Source organism: Drosophila tropicalis, unplaced genomic scaffold (genome assembly GCF_018151085.1).
Source record: "Drosophila tropicalis isolate 14030-0801.00 unplaced genomic scaffold, ASM1815108v1 contig_859, whole genome shotgun sequence".
NCBI classification, from domain to species: domain Eukaryota; kingdom Metazoa; phylum Arthropoda; class Insecta; order Diptera; family Drosophilidae; genus Drosophila; species Drosophila tropicalis.
In genome coordinates, this window is record NW_027173353.1 from 10,483,637 (window position 1) to 10,501,891 (window position 18,255).

The 18,255-nt window shown below is 36.6% G+C and overlaps 1 protein-coding gene across 3 annotated transcripts in view; it reads right to left on the bottom strand.

The window, feature by feature from the left end:
* Positions 1-18,255, bottom strand: part of pb (proboscipedia) — a 40,633-nt gene that overhangs the window by 6,094 nt on the left and 16,284 nt on the right. For 2 of the 3 annotated variants that reach the window (XM_068298246.1, XM_068298244.1), the window contains exon 3: positions 16,440-16,454. The exons of the other annotated variant lie outside the window; for it this stretch is intronic. In XM_068298246.1, coding sequence (XP_068154347.1) covers positions 16,440-16,454 — 15 coding nt within the window. The remainder of the gene's footprint in view (positions 1-16,439; positions 16,455-18,255) is intronic. 3 annotated transcript variants of the gene reach the window in all.

Consider the following 18,255-nt stretch of genomic DNA (forward strand, 5'->3'; position numbering starts at 1 on the left):
AGGAGAAAGGCAAGAGAAAATTGTGCATATCATTCGAATTTTGCTATTTTTATTTTTCACCGCGAAATTTGCATTTGGGTGATGTAGAAGAATTTTCGGTTGAAAATTTCCAGTTGAACGAGCTGCGTAAACACTTCCTCCGGTTGTGCTCTGACGGCGATGTGAAAGGCAACCAAATGGCATCCCAGACATAGACACTGATTGAATTACAGATGCGAGTTCCTTCATCAATACTCTCGAAAAGCGGATGCCATAAACACCACCTGGTGGGGATGCACAGAGCAGCAGGAGCAACAACAACAACACAAACGACAACGACAACCCGAACCCATTTCCCCTTTTTGGGGAAAAGTCGTGTATACTATATATGCTACTTGCGAAAAGTGCCCAGAGAGATACAGATATGGGAAGCGAAAGCATAAATTTCGCACAAAAGTTGCAACCAACGAAAACTGTTTACGAGCCACAAGGAACAGGACGAACAGCACAAACTGAAGGAGCATGAGCACGAACAGGAGCTGGAGGACGAGGACGAGGAGGAAAAGCAGGGTAAGCAGAGTGAAAACTGAAAAGTAAAGTGCACAAAAGCAGAAAATATGATTTCCTTTTTGGCGACGACGAGCAAAAAGATAATTTTCTAAAACCAGGACGACCGAAAGTGAGCAAGAGAGAAAGGAAGACAGAGAAAGGCAGCGAGAGAGAAAGAGCTGGCAAAAGATTTGCAGGCGAAAATGTATTTGGTAACCCAAGAGTTGAGTGCAATTTCTGCAGCCTGGTCAACGACATGATGATGTTGGTCCTCGCAGCTCCCACTCCCACATTTACGCCTACATCTATGGCCTCGCCTCCTACTCTACTCTCGTGCTTGAAAATTACAAAATGAATTTCGTTTGTCATTGGCTCTGGTTTGGCTTGGGAAATGTCATCAGCATGGATGAAATGCCGGAAAAGTCAAAATGGAAACTTATCAGCAAGCAAAACTAGCAGAAAGGATACTTTCTCTCTCTCTCTCTCTTTGGTTGTGTGTGTGTGTGTGTGCGATTTTAAATCATCACTTGCACTTGGCCTACGGGCTATTATATTCTCATAAATTTGGCTTGAGCATGTGTTAAAGCATATAATATACATATAATAAAATTAGGAAGGATATTAGCCCTACTCCTTCATCGTCATGATTTACAGCCCCCTTCAAAATACACTTATTAACTTTGTTCTGGCTACTAAACGGCATAATTTACATTGTTAACACTTAAACGCACTCGTTCACACTGTCCCAAAAAGCGAAAGAAAAAAACATATACCATCCTTTGGCCTGGGCGAAAAAACGTTTGGAAAAAGTGCAGTGAAAATTTATGTGTATGTTTTTCCTAATTTCAACAGGACAAGTGCCAGAGCGGACAAGGAAAAGGAGTGGGAAAGCGAAAGGTTGAAGAACCATTTAACACATTTGCTGCTGCTAGACCGAAAATTAAAATGAGTGTAAATTTTGCAAACAATTGCAAAAAATATCTATAAAAGGTACAAAAGAACAGAGAGAGAGAGGGAGAGAGAGAGAGAAATACTTAAAGGATTCTGTTTCACTGAAAATACACTAAGAAAAAGGTTACTAGTTAGATGAAAGCTTTTGTATCAACAACGAAGTTTTTTACTTTTTGGACGTATTAGAAACAAGATCGAAATTAGAAGTAGGTAAAGGTATTCCCATATTTTAAACATTTAGACTAAGAAGTTTAAGTATATCTATTTAGACTTCCTAAGTTAGCCTAATCTATTCGTTAACCAGTTAAAAACTGCAAACAAAAAGATCAAGAAAAGAAAAGATCACAATTTTAAATTTAAGGAGATTATGTTTTATGAATAGATGTGTAGTTTCTGTTTTCACAGTGTGATTCAAGGAAATTCCCCCTCTTTAGGAGAATTCCAAGGAATTTTTTTTTTTTTTTTTTGCAGGAGGAATGTTGGTGATGTCGTATCTATTTGCTTACCACTAACTACATGCCACACATTCGCTTTGAAGCTCAACCTCAACTTACACATGCCACAGCCAGTGTCCCTGTCCATAATAAGGATGCACATTAAGGACATTTGTGGCAGCGGTCAACAAAGGTTGGGGAGTCCAAGAGACGGCCGACCCAAGGACCCCAGATGACCGAAAGGTGGACACTGGCAAAAAATGACCTCAATTTATCTTGCCGCAATCTTTCTCCGGCTTCTTCCATTGCCATTGCCATTGCCTGTTAAGGCAGAGAAGAGGAGAATGGGAAAATGGAGTTAGTTGGTAAACTAAACCTTACTCTTGACTTGAATTATGTCTACGTTTTGCGGTTGGTGTTGGTAAACGTAAAACTTTAAAGAAAACAAAAGAACTCGTGACAAATTCAATGCAATCTCTTCTAGATGATTGTGGAATGGTAGGAGGACAATGACGACAACGAATGCGACGTGGCTTCAAAATGCCAAATGTTGCAATGCACCAGAGAAGAAACAACAAATAATAGAAAAACAAAACACGATACAGATACAGATACAGATACAAATACCTAGCTGACGAATGCGCAGCAAAGAATCATTAATCATTCTCAGGCCCCAGAGCTAGACGTAGACGTAGACGAACAAAAAGTCAATTTCTCAGTGAAAATAAATTTTGTATTAGTATCTTCAGATATATCTGTATGTACATATGTACATATATATAAATATTTTATTGGAACATCGACAAATACCCTAAGAGCTGGCATTCCAATGCCACCTAAAGCTCTAAAAGGTTCTCTTCAATCATTTAATTGTACAATTTGATTGACATTTATGTGAAAAAGTACAAACAACTTGCCTCTCGTCTCTTGGATTAGTTTTAATTAGTGTGAGAGGAACAAAAGGGGTGAATCCCACACCTCAATCCGCCCCGCATAGACCACTCCACAGGATATCATAGCAGACATTTCCGCATTTTGTCTTAAGAGTGTTTTACTCTTTAATGTCATTACCCAGAGACAGTGTCAAAAGATAAATTAGAGAAATATATTTAATGACTTTTCATGACCAGCAAATGTCACACAATACAACCATTTACAGCAACAAAACGAGAATTGTCTGTAAATAAATAAGATTGTTGATCTAAGAGACTTCTTCTTCTCGGTTTCTGCTCTGCTGGAATTTACAATTCTCAAAAACTGTGCGGTGAGAGAGGTGTGAAAATTTTTGATTAATGTTCTAGAACATCTAGTGTTTCGTTTTGGAGAAATGTCATTGTCAAATGCTTATAAGTATTTAAATGTTATAAATATTTACATAACACGAAATGAATTTCTTAGAAGAACTAAAATAATATAAGATTAAAAATTAGTAGAGTGATAATAGTTAATTCAAAAGTGTGAAATTCTAGATTAACCACCAAAAAAACCTTGCAACATTATTTCTGATGGAAAGGACAAATTTGCTTTGAATATTTAGAACTCAAACTTTTATTGATTCTCTGAATGTATTTAACAAGGATATTCTTATATGTAAGTAACTTATTGACAAAGTCGGTTCTAAAGATACAACAATGTTAGTTATATTGAGAAAGAAAGTTATATTAAGGGTAAAGCTACGATTACTATCTTTCTATGGTTGGATAGCAATCTATTAAGTTCTCTGAAAGTATTTAACAAGGATATTCTTATATGTAAGTAGATACTATTCAGTAAGATTACTGACAAAGTCAGTTCTGAAGATATAACAAAGTTATTTTGAACATTTTTACAACACAAAGAAAGTTATATGATGAGGGAAGTTAAGATTACTATCTTTCAATTTTTGGCACTTGGTTTAAAAATTTTGTAGCATGATAAAATAAAATTTACCTACATAAACAAAAGACTCGTTTCGTTTTCGGTTAAAGACTTTTGTGTGAAAAAATATATAAAATATGTTACGCATTGTATAAGATATATTTTTATATATTTTGTACTCTCTCTCCCTGGTCCCCTTTTGTGCCCTGATCTTTCCACTTCTCGTCGGTTATATCAAAAAGTCATTAAGGGGCAAAAAAGAAAAATAAATATTTTGTAGTCAGTTAAAATCTGGTTACATTTTGTTTTCCACGCTTTTCTTTTCGCCCACAGAGAAAATTTAAATTGAGTTGATGAAGTCAAGTTGAATACTTTAAAGCGGCTCAAATTGAAAAACTTTCCACCAATACAAATAAATCGTGAATATATATAAAATACACAATGGCATATACAATATGAAAACGGTGGAAAAAAATTGTTTATGTCTGCCATGGAAATGTGGAAAGCTGCTTTTGGTTGTAGAGACAAAGTTTTTGTCCAGGGCTTAAGACCAAGTCTCGGCCTCTTAGTCGCTCTTCTCTTTCTCTCTCCCGTTCCTTATATGTATCTATCTCTGTCGATGTCTCTTTTTCTCTGCGATGGCTGCTGCTGTCATTTTGGCCTGGCACCGGCTCAGAAATATGAAATCCATCAGGGGGATGATGCCACCGACGAAGCTGTCAATCAAAATCAGCGAGGGAAACTTTTTTCCATACGGCTTTTCTCTCATATTCCTTCTTTTTGCATATAGAATATTTACATTTTCCATTCCTAAGGGGTCGGGGTAGGGTGGTTATAGAATGTTGGTTGGATTATAATATTTTGCATGTCTGCTCAGATTGAAAGCGAATTACAAAAATGAAAATTTTTATTTAAAGCCCATGAACGGACGAGAGGACGAGGGAAAAGCGAGAGGCGGCAGAGAAGTAAAATTAATGTCAATTTAAGTGGTTTTTCCCATTGGAAATCAATTTGATTTTCGTATTGACAATAAAATGCCAGACACGATGCGAATGCGATTACCGCACAAAAGTCGCATTGAAAATTAGTTTCGAGTTCAAAGCGTATCGGCCGACTTAGTGTGAATGAGCATAAGAAGTCTATATGTACGTGGACAATGGAAAGCTCGGCTTTTGCGCCTGCGCTCGCATTTTTCGCAATCGAACAAAAGAAACTCCACTGACCATTGACCATTGGAGGGGCAAAGAAAACATGAAAATGATTATATTTCATTCCTTGGCTTCCACCGCTTCGGTTTCAGTGACCATTGGGTTGGATGAAAAATTATTGTTGTAAATTGTATGGCGGGCGGAAGGCCATGCCTTAAGCCAAGACAAAGACAAACATCATGGTGGAGACTTGCCGCTGAAGGCCAAAAATCAGCTTAAAGATCGTTTGAAGTCTTGACACTTTCAAAAGGCCCAGCACCAGCAGCGACAGCAACTGTTTCAAATGAATGAATCGAAAAGAATGAATGATGAATGAACTAGAGATGACACTAACGTGACACGATTTCCACTTGAGCAACTACCCTATGACTGCCCTGAAGATGTCAGTATGCCCATAAGTGAATTCCATGATATTGGAGAGACTAGGATCTCTGCTCAATCAGTTCTCATTCCAAACTCAAACTGTGAGATTAGTTGATGGATCTATACTTGTTTCTATAACGACAAGTTATAAGAGTTTGTTTTTAATAAAGTCGTCAATTCAAAATCACATAAAACTAAGAAAATAGCTTTGAAACACTGCGTATTTCGAAAGGTAAACTGATTTCTGAAGGTCCTTTTGTTTGGTAATCTTGAAACGTAAAGTCTTATTTAGTATAATGTCCACTCCACGACTTCGCTTAACACTATCTTTTCTAGAAACATATACGAAGACCAGATCTAAGCGAAACATGGCCATTTTAGTCTGTTTTAAGACTTTAAAGCTTAGTCAAACCTTAATGCTCCATTTAAAAGAACTAAAAAGTTAAAAATGATATTTTGGAATTCTTTAAACCAAAGTTTCAATCGAATAAACATATATCAATGCTTTCTTCCATCTCTAAATCCTCTTCTTAGCCAGCAATATAATCATCTTTTTCTTTCAGATATACAAATGTATATAAGTATGTATATATTTCATTTATGATTAATCAATATTTTTGTTTGAGATGCAATACAAAAGCATCTCAGCCAAGTGGAGAGATCGGCAGCATTTCTTCTTAACTGACTTTTCGTCTTTCAGGTCTGTCTCAGTCTCAGTCTCAGAGTTTTGGTTTCGGTTTCGGTTTCAGTTCCAGTTTCGGCATTTGACAGATCAACGTGTGCTGACAGCTTTTGTGTTGTTGTATTATTGTTGTTGTTGAGCAATGTTGAGCAATGTTGAGCATAATTAATGATGCGGCTTCAGCTTTTGAATTTGGCAATGGGGGCAGCAACAGGAATGGAGTTTTGTTTGATCGCATTGGTTTCACGCCACTCTCATCAGGGGGTTTTGGTTGGTTTTTGTATTTCTGTTTGTTTGTGTACTTTGTATTCCCGATAGGCAACGAACTGGAAATCGAACCTATGATTTGATTGATCTAGCTACTGTTCGTTTTCACGGTTTATTGCTGATGAGTTCAAAATACACCGCCAGACAGTAGTCAATAACAAGGCTATAGATTATAATTGGATGTACACAATGTAGGCTCATTGCCATGGGCGTAGATAAAGGGCAATAAAGGGGAAAAACTACTTATTGCTAAAAAAAAATTTGCTCAAAATGTTCACATTCTTAAAGTCTGCTGAAAATGTGACGTGGATATAACAAATCATAAAGGATATTGAATAAATGAAACAGTCAGTCTAGAACAGTCAGTATAGAAAGTTTTCTTTCTAAATAGACAATGTATTTAAATTTCTTTTCAAATCATTTTGACCACTACGTTAAATTCTTATCACATTTCCGCTTGAGTTTTGAGGGACGCAACATTTTTTGGTTCTTCCTTCTACCGTTTCCTTTTGGGTTTTTGTTTTTCTGCTCGATTTGATTCGCATTAAATAAGAGCGCTGTTAAAATGCAAGTAATTCGACTATTGCAACACCAACTCAACTCCGACTCCCATACCCAATCCCACTCTTAGCTTCAACTGGAATTAGATTGCCAGCCAGGGATAAGCGAGAAATGAGAAAAACCGCCAACTCATGAGCCCGGAGACGGCCAAGGAAATTGCCGCATTCCAAGGAAAACTCGACCTGTGGCCAGCCGGACGGACTGGCTGATGCCTTACGGCATTTCCGTTGCCTTTTGCTGTTGCCACAAAATGGAAAAAATTTATAGAAAAATTCTCGGTTGGTATACACACACACACACACACATACATACATATAAATAAAAACTTTTGCCTTAAAACAACAGCAACAACCACAACAACTACAATAACAATGGCAACAACAAAATAATGCCTCATTTTTTTCCTTATCGCAGCAATAAAGCAGAATAAACGCTTCATTTCCATTTGTCTTGCAAGTGAAGTCGTCGTTCCTCCTGGCCAAAGTTAGCCTCGTCACTTGCTTTAAAAATGGGGGATAAGGTGGACCCAACAGCTGGCCAAAAGGGAAGAAGGAGAGAGGTTAGGCAATGACCACCCAGTCCGTAGACATCCGAAGGGGCAAATGCAAAGCAAAAAAAAAAGAAAGAAAACAAGAAGAAATGAAGAAAAACCGTTTACACGCTTGTTTTTTTCGCTCTTCTCCTCTCTGTTTCGTCATTTCTTATAGCACATCGTCTTTTTCTTTTAGTCGTTCTTTTTCCTTTCCTTTTTTTCGCTGTTTTTTTATGGCTCTACCAAGTTTTGCTTATTTTAAACACGAACAGCAACAACAAACCGGCGGCATAATATTCATTGTACATGAGAGAAAAAGAGAGGGAAGAGGCGAACAGAAATAAAAAAGCAAAAGTCACTTCCGGCATGGCCAAAAGGAAAGCGCGAAAAAGTCTGCGACCAGCCAAAGAGTGCGCAAGTAAGACAGATGATGGAGAGAGAGAGAGAGAGAGAACTAGTTGGAGCGAGCACTGACCCTCTCGTTGAAGAATTTTTCCAACTTCTAATTAACTGGAAAAATTTAAGAAAAATCAATCCAATGAATTTGTTTTAGAGAGCAATCGGAATCGGAGATCTTTATCGAAAATTTAAACGGATTTTATCGATCAATTTCAGTTTGGAAGCATTTGGAAGGTTGCTTTAGTAAAAATAAACTTGATAGGTATATTTTGATCCTTTTGTTGATTTAAAAGTATTTGTTGTTTTACTCCTTGAAGGAAAAACTCGACAAGAGGCCTATTCTATATGCTCAAAATCTGATTTATATAAACTTCAATAACAAAGTAAGGATAACGCCATGTAAGTTGGTAAAAATGAGTCTAATGGGGGTCGAAGGAGTCGTGGCTAGGTATCACTCTTCTCAAGACATGGGAGTTATTTGTGATCAGAACCAGAAGATGATTCAAAAATGTTTCGTAAGTGATTAGGAAAAGGTTATCTTAAGAATACAAAGCCTCCAAACATTTCAGAGATTTTCGCATCGAATACCAAAGGTTATTGGTTAAAGGTTCGACCAAATTACTAAAAAGAATTCTAGTAGACAGTTCCTAAGACTCAAAAAACTGTTTTCGCTTAATGTTACATAAGTATACTCGTATAAGTAAATAATTTTGAATACGGGTTGAGAAAGTAACTACCAACTACACTTATGGATAATATATAATACAATGTGACACTAGGACTCTAAGATATGATGGAATAAATAGAGCATGGCAACACCTAGAAACGCGAAATTCCCACTCATAAAACGCTGTAACATCTATTTAAAATTTTCAATACAATTTAATAATTTGATTAGATGTTATTTACAGGTAGAACATTTTCCAAGTTCACCTTATTTCTATGAAGCTGTTATTGATTATCAAACATCGAATCTTTAAATACATAAATTCGTTTGAAGTAATCGTTATGCACAAGTCAAACGAAGGAGCATTTGAATTACTTTTTTTTCTATTAAATTCATGAAATATTTCAACTTGAAAAATTGAGCCAACATATTTGTATAAATGATGTATGTATAGTCTGTATTCGACTAGAAACTATGTGACATTTAGCATATGTCGCCACCTGTATGTAATGTACGATACACATGCATTTGACATCAGTCACGGCGATGGTGGGGGCAAGGGTGCGGGGAGAGGAGCAAAAGTTGTTTTCATATTCCTGAACTTTGACGAAGAGGCAAGCATGTAAAATGCAAAAGTTTTTCCAGAAGGAAAATGGAGTTGCTTAAGCAAATCGTATGTGAGACATTTGGCAGGCAGCGGGCAGCGATTTATTTAATGTCTTTGGCGCACAGGCAGCAGGCAGCAATAAGCAGTCAGCAAGGACTTTGCCAAGGCAGATGCATGTTCGAGTGATTTAGATGATTTATAACTCAAGTCGTTGACTCGAGGGTTAATATTTGGCCAAAACAGCAAACCAAAGTCAAAACCGAACTGAACGCATGTTTTCTTTACCCTACCTTTGGCAGCGTTGGGGGGGAGCTGGAGGAGAGAAGTGCCGCATGGCAGAGGACTTAAAATTTACGCATAGTCAATGGCTCTTGGCCATTGGCCCATAATTCATTGAGGAAAGGCGGCGCTTGTGGCAAATTGGAGGTTCCATGGCATTCGGCACAGCTGCAACTAGAAGTTGCTGCCATTGGAGTGACAGAAGGTTGTGTGGGCCGAGCAGTAGGTGGGGGGGGGGAATGCCATCATACGCATGCAAAATTCAATTATCGGACTAGCAACACGCATACGCCATGTTGTCGTCGTCATCGTAGTCGTCGTCGTCGTCTGTTTGCGCCCGGCAATTAATGCCTCGGCATTGCCAACGCCAGCCGTTAATTAATTTGCATTTTACGTCAGGCCCAGAAGTCGTTGCCGAAGCCGGCTGGGCAACAACCGCAACTAAAACTTGTTGATTATCCACAATATTTAAATATATACATATGTTTGTATAGGTGAATATGAGAAGAAAGAGTGAGAGGTAAACATATTTCTATATACCCTTACAACAATTGTGATAACATTCTAATAAATGTTATGGACGAATTTTGAAGTTGTATTCTGTCTTTAACTTGGATCTATTTATCTTTTTCTGCAATGCCCTTTCAATGTTATATGCGATCATTTCTATAAGTTAGTCGCATATTTTATTTCAAAACTGAATTAAAAGAGAATTTTGTCAATCTGAATAAATGGAATATCAAAGTGAATATTCCATATCTCCAGGTATAGCTGATGCTCTCTTATAAATACTAATAAAAATGGATTTCTGATCTTACTAAGAATTTGCTGAGCTTTTATTATGTCTACCAATATTATAGTTTACTGGAATATCTTTGGCATTATTTGTGAGTATACTCACCGGGAAAGTGTATATACATGAGTGAATATATCAAATACTCAGCCATCGCTTGTCAATTAGTTTAATTTGCGTATAACCACTGTTGGAGTATGAAAGTTGCTCTGGCAATTTTATCGACAAAAGATTTATAGTATTTTTAAATAGTTTTTTGTTTCGCTTGTAAATTAAGTGGCTTGTGCTGATAGCTTTATTAATGGTCGTAGAAAACCAAACAGAAACCTAAACAATTAGTTAATATGGTGGAAAATCTAAACTAGCCAATTAGTCCGAGTAAATACAATGACAATTCAAGGCCGGATGTGTTTAGTTAATGATGATAATTTCTCAATCTGGGCTTCAATTTTTACTTTCTCTTCTTATCTCAATGTGAAAACTGTGCTTAAAGTTTGTAGGTAAATCTTTGGCTGGAAAAATTTAAAGTCAATGGGCCATAAAATACTTGGGTGAAAGCCCATTTGTCCTTGTAGTAACAAAGTAAAGTGCCTGCTGCCGCTGCCGCTACTGCCACTAAACCAAAAATCTAGGTTGACTTATATACTTCCGCTTCCGGCAGCAAACATACGCTTCAAATCCAAATCCTCCTCCATCTCGAACGCCGCCCACTCTGCTCCATACTCCACCTCTTTTTCCTATACCTATATTTTATGGCAAAGAACTTGGCGTAGAAACAGAATTTTATGCAAATATCCTAATCAAATTCACATTTTGAAGTTCAACTGTTTTATCCAAAAGTTTTTTCGTCCTTTCCCGACGCTCTTTCGCTCTTCTGTTACCTAGCAAAGCCTGACGCGTGTTTCAGACACCGACGACGACGACGACAACGACTACGATGCCTGAGATGCCACCCATTTTTAATTTATTTCCACTTAAAAAACGAAGAAATCCAAGTATGGCAAAATCTGCCAACACTCTCCAAGCCAGCCGCAGCTCGTATCCGGGTCCGGGTTTGGGTGCGGGTGCGTGCGTCCGGTTGGAGCTTGCCTGTCGTACTTTTTTCTTGTCGTTCATTTCTTCCCTCTCCCTCTCACTCACTCTTGTGCTTCTGGGGGTTGGTGTTATCGGTCGAGAGGTGGGCTGGCTCCGGCAATATCCTCATCCGTGTGTTACATTTCTTGCCGGGTGTTTTTTTCGAGGGTGGGGGGAATGTTGGTTTCTCGCCCACATATATTTTCACTGCTCCAAACTTAAATCTGCATGTCGAAAGCGATTAAACAGTTACCAACAAAGGAAAAAATTAAAACAAAAGCCAAAAAGGATAAAAATTAGTCACTGTGGTGACAGCAATTTCAGCATAGGCAGTACACACTGCACCTCTCCCTCTCTCTCTGTCTCTCTCTGTGTCTATCTATCTATCTCTCGATGGAAATTCGTTGCGCCACTCGGCAACATTTGTGCAACACTCGCGTCCTTCTCTTCACTCCTGCTCATCCTCATGCCCATCCGCATCCTCATCCACATTCTCCTCCTCATGGTCGGCTGCTGTCAAGTGATTAATTGCAATTTAAACGGTTTCAATTAAGGCTGTGCGCATCTTTGTGCTGCAATGAACCCGATGGGGATATTGGATATACTTACATGTAAATGCTCTGGGTACATAAAATTTGAAAATATTGACGAAATTGGCAGATAGTATGGAATTCTAATGGCTTTGTATTAGAAATCGAGAGCCCTAAGTATAGCTGATAGATGTTCCACTCTGATATTGATAGTCGATAGTCCGTTTATACATCAATGTTCGTTTAAGTTTGGATTTACCATTACTTTTATCTAAATTTCTTTTTCTAAACTTTTACTGATTCCTGTTAAAAGTTTGTTATCATCGAATAACCGAAACGTAGTAGTAGTAGATATGGATAGATTAGGTCTATTCTTTCAATTGGGAATGATGTTTCGATTTTAGAACAATTGAGACTAAAACTAACACCAAAATCACTCGAGGATTTATTTACATCTTATGGATAGAATATATTACAACTTCCTGTTCTTAAAGCATCGTAAATTGTATTCTCCCTTCACTCCTTCCATTCAGTGTTTCATTCATTCACCCACTTCAACAACGGCAACAATTAGTCCTTATCATTTGCTTTAATAGTTTCATAAATAGTTTTGGCCAATATTTACATGAGCCTGGGACCTGGCCTTTTGTGGAAATGTTTGTCTTCAAATTGCCTGTCTCCTTGGTAGAAACTTCATTGTCTTATTTCAGCCCGCTGTGCCTCAATGTATGTATGTCTCTGTGCATCTGTCTCTATCCCACTTAGCCACTTAGTCCCAGAGTCGTCTCGTCAAGGCATCAGTCTGTGGGCTTTCAAAACGTTTTCATTACAATAGTGCGTTGTTGCCGCCACAGTGGCCGACGTTGCTGCCGATCGGACAAATGTGTCAGAGCTGAAACGTCATGATTAATGATGCAAACATGTGGGCCCGAGTCCGACTCTGCCTCCGACTCCGGCTATGTCTCAGTCTACTGCTTGTACTGCGTTTTTTTGTTGCCTTTTTTCTGTGCGCAAGCGAGGGCAGAGACACAGACAGCCTGGGGTAAGGGCTGGGCAATTGGGCCATAGTGGTTGGGGTATGGGAACATTTTATCAAGGTAAATTAAGTTGAAGACACCCAAAAACCAAAAAAGGAAAACAAAACGCAGAATGAAGCAAAAGCGAAACACATGCAGGGAAACACTCTTGGCCTGAGCATCAAAAGTGAAATTAGGAATTAATCCTTAGACAAGACAGGCCATTCACTTGACCATAGAGATGGAGAAGGATGGAACTTGGAAGGTGGGGTTTGTCGGTTATTATTTATACATATATAGTAGTTGAAACTGAACCACTGAACTGTAGTAATTTGTGGTTTCAAAAGGGTTGATGAATAGAAAATAGTTTTTTTTTGGGAGGGAAAACAAATGAATTAATCTTTATAATGAATACGAAGCAAAATGATTGAATTGAACAATTCCAAATACCAAATTGCTATTCAATTTTGTTTCAGATTCTATTATTATTCATATGAATATTATGATATATGACTATGAATATGACAATATCTACTCATTACTTATTAAACATATTTTGCTCAGTGCAGAGTACATATTGATCCAATTCTAAAAACTTCTTTCAATGAATTTCCTTGACAAAGTTTAGTTATTTTATTCTAAAAGACTTTTCTAGTTTATGAAACATTTTTCACATAGGATTTTTCTATATTTAGAGATTATGAGAGAAATTTGAGAAGAATTTGAAAATTTTCAAAGAAGTCTTTCAATACAATTGTATCCATGGCGTCTATATGTTATAGTGGTCCGATTTGTCGATTGGTTATACTTTCTATTTATATTAGGAAACAAGAATATATAAAATGTCTCCTTTTCTACATTATAGACAATAATTATGCAATTTAATATTAAATAAAATAAAGCTAATATATAAATGCTTAGAGTAATGTTATGTTATGTGGGATTAGACAAGAGAACCATCGATGATATGGACCTAAAGTTTCAAGGATTCCATAGGGTCTAAGGAGTTGGGACAGTTGTTTAAAAAGCTGAAACTTTCAAACTACTTGATTCAACATTTGCAATATCCACTTTTCTATATACTTCTCATCCTTAGCTACAATGCAAAATTTCTATCTATCTAAAATTCACAAACCAAAAAAAGTCTTCACAAGGTTGAAAACCACAGAAATCGATTCTTTTTCGAATGCACTTAAAGTCTAATCCGGTCAGTCCTCTTCTGCAGTGTCGATTCCAGACACCAATTGGAATAATTTTACCTCTTTATTACGCCAAGATTCGGTGTCGACCAATTGAAAACAATAAAAATTACCCCTTAGCCACAGAAAAATTAAATTTTAATAACTTTCTTAGCTTGCACTTGAAAATGTTAAAAGGTAAATGAAGAAAGAAATTAGCAATTGAAACTAGACTAAAGTTTCTAATATGATATTTTAAATGCTTTTCTTATTAATTTATCAAAATAGAATTTATTTTACATAAAACCTTTGTTAAACCAATGAAGAAGCAAACAAGAAAACGCCAAGGACTCGGCAACTTCATTTGCCCACAAATATTCTGGGGTGTTGTGGGCAGGTTTCATGGCCAGGGAGGAGGTCATGACGGTATTTTTGTGTGGTGGGTGGCAGGGGGGGGAGGGGTGGTTGGACAAGCGATACAATAATTGCTCTGGGTCCGTCGTCATCGTCGTCATTGTTGCGGCTTTGGCATGAATTATAAAAACGAAAAAAAGGCAAACACGAACAACCACAGAGAACAGAGGAAGAAACAAGAATTGTGTATGAAAAGGCAGCCATTCATTCATGCTAAACACACACAGATACACACACTCTCGCACACACATTCATACCTATTGGCTCATATGAGGGGCCAGTCATGCAATGGTCAGATACAGTGAGAGGGAGAGAGCCGAGTTGGAGCTGGAGTTGGTCAGGAACCTGAACCTGACATGTTCTTTTTGATCAGACAACACAACGACAAAGCCACCACCAACAAAAAACCTATATATACATAGATATGTATGTATGTATATAAAAAACTAAGTTTGTTGTCATTGTGGGTATGTGGTATGTGTGTGTGTGTATCTGTGAGTGCCTCAATCATGTAATTATTTCCTCTGCAACCGCTTTACCGAATCCACAGCAAAAAAAAAAAACATAACAAAATAAAGAACTGAAACTTGGTAGCGTGTTCTCTTTCATTCTCTTTGTGTATACACGGTCTTTTTTGGGTTTTTTTTTTTTCGTCCATATGCTAAGCAAACAAATGGACAAAAAGTACCCCCGGACTATGGCTCTACCTTGTGAGATACGTTAAAAAAAAGTTTTCGTGTTTTGTTACTCAATTTAATTCAGGTAAAATTTGTTTCTGTTTTTTTTCTTTCGATGGTTTTAGTGTTTTTGTTTCTTGGGGTTTTTGGTCACGAACATGAAAAAGCGTCGTTTCCGTTGAAATCGACCTCTCCAAAATGGTTGATGCTTGATTGGTTCGAATTCAAAATGGCTCTGGCGAAACGAAAATAACGAAAACAACCAACCAAAGGCAATGCGACGACTTTGAAATACTCTATGAATTACTATATCAAAACACCTTCTTATTTTGAAAATGGGCAAAACGTAAAGCACTTGAATACGACCATAGTTGGTGCAAAATGAGTCGAGTTTAACAAAGCCTTCGTGTTTCTAGAAAATCAAAAAGAAAATGAAGTAATTCGCACTCAACAAATGCAGACATTCCTGGAGAATTGGTCATAAGTATATTTGTATATAAGATATATGCGGTATATAGTTCTCTACTTTAAAATATTTATAGGTGTTATGCAATATTCTTTACCTATATGGACATATTACTGATAGTTTTCAGAATCGTTTGCGTACTTTTGATTTCAACATTTCAAAATTTTATATCAGATGTTTAGAGTTAAAGAAAATTCTTCAATCAGCCTTGTTTCCATCTCTTCATTTACATATATAACCGAGCTTAGATTATTGAAAGTTTGAGCTAGTATTACTCTTTTCTTGTATTTTAATCCTATCTTCTGTCTTGAAAAACTCTTTTCAAACTTTATAACTTAAAAGCAAGTTTAATAACCATTTAAATGGATATGTTCTGGAGACTTATAAAAAAATCAATCACATTTTCATTTGAAATGACAAAAAGACATATCTATTAAACATTATCAATATCAATTTGAATCCTCTATATCCTAAGCCTTAATAGCACATTAAATGAAAGGGTAAAATCTGAGCAAATTTTTCCACTTGACTTGGGTTTTATCTTTAGTTAGCAGCTCTTTGAAAACAAAAGTAGCTAAAGCACCTCAAGGGAGAAGAAATTAAAATTTGCCAAATACGAGAAAAAAAAAACTTTTTAAAAGTTTTATTTTGCGGTTATTGTGATTTCTTTCAGTTGTTTTTTTTCTCTTTTGGGCCTAACCTTTGCCCAAATTTTGTGTTTTTTTTAGGGCGTAGACAAATTCCGTATAATTACATTTAATTAGGTTGCGGTTTTATTTATATTTTTTATTATTATTTTTTTTTTTTTTTTTGCCAAGTTAATTTATTAGCTTACCTCAAAACGTATGCAATATGATTTTGTGTTGGATTTTGTTTTAGCCAATTCAAAAATGTTTCTTGTGGTTTGATAGTTGCAAAATGAAGATACATATAAAGTTAAAGAGTACAAGACTTACTTATGGAGTTATCACCTGGAAAGAAAGAGAGAATGGAATAAAAGAATATGTATTGATTTGTGGATTATTTAGAAAAGGAAAGGTTTTATTGAACTAAATACATTGTAAGTTGGAGAAAGATTTTAATGACCATAAAGTTTTCGAAATTGGCTTCACTTTTTCATTTGTATTAAATTTCTAATTAAATTTGGCATCTCTTCAAATGCTCTTCCTCTTGCCCACCCTTTCATTATCTTCTCCATCGCATGGTGAAAATTTGCCAGTCACATTGAGGCTTTCATATCGAAATAGTAATAAATATTTACTTATTTATTTTGCTAATCACGCAGCTGGCATTTCATGTATCAATATTGCTTATGAAACTGCATAAACTTGGCTGCGGCTCAAAGTTCTCCTTCAGCCATCTTTCCCCCTTCCGAGACGAGGTCCCAAACCAGTTTCTGGGTATTAAGTTCGAGCCAAGCCAGACGCTATTATTTCCAACAGCATGATTTTATTTGCCTCATAGTGAACTCCTTTCCATTTATCCTTCAATGGCCTCCATCTACTCTTTGCTTATACTTTTCCTTTTTTGGTCCTCGTCTTGGCACAAAATAATAAACTGTCGGACACGCTGGAAGGAAGATGACTTTTCTCCAATTACTTGACTCGGTTACTCGGTGGACCGGGTATCCAAGTTTTGTCTTTAGACTTTTTTCTCTCTGCTGGATCAAAGTCTTGACCAATAGCCAGTGCACTGGCCCGTTACGTGCTGCATGTGTTGCCCATGTCCCATGTTCCATAGCCAACTACAGCACAAGTCCCATCTTGGAGCTTCCGCTGACCCAAGCTTGGGGTTAATTAATTTCCACTTTCTGGCGAAACTTTCTTAGTATGCAGTGGCAACTTTGTATCAAGTATAACTAAACTATAACTATATATAAACTCGTTCTCTACATCTCGCATATTGATAAGATAAGCATTAATGCACATACTTAAACAAATCGCATAATGATTTATCAATCTCTTTAAAACATGCTAGAAATGAGCACGATTTTTAGTTTAAATTGATGTGTTTAAAGGTTGAGTACAGTTAAAAAGTCTTAATATATCTGCAGTATACTAAATATTTAGAATGAAATAGATTTAACTAGTGTTGTTCGATTCGATTTATAGAAAGAACATATTAAGAAAATATTTTTTGGCGAGGGTCTGATCAAGAAATCAAGATTTTGTGGCTCATTTTCGATGGCCATTTTACAGAAGGAAGATTTATGGAAATTGTATTACCACTTTGATAATTTACTAGTTGGTAGAGTTAAGTGCTGAGGTCAAAATTATTCGAAATAATTGTGTTGTCTTCGTCTATTGTAATTTCCTATGTACTGAAGCCTCAACCTATTCGAGTTCTGTAGCTTATCTTAAGAGATATTAATCAGGTTATAGATAACAACAGTTTGAAGCAAAAAGAGAGAGAGAGAGAGATTTATTTTAGATAATGCATATTAAATATGTGTCCATATTTTCTCCATTCGATTAAGATCAAATGTGTCGAATTTCAAGTAAATAACTCTATGGATTTACTTTATTACATACAGTGGTGGTCAGTAGGTTAGCTCCTTCTTCTTTTTTGAGCTTTGAATTCGATTTTTTCGCTTAAATTTTAAAAAAAAAAAAGTACTTTAGCTTAACTTGGTATAGTGAAACGACGTCAAACCAAACGACCTCAAGAATTTTATATAAAAACGCAAAAATTTCGATTGTTCGAAAAACAAGTACTGGGGCTAACTTGAAAATTTTTTGTATGCAGTTTATCTTAGATTACCTAGATCGACAA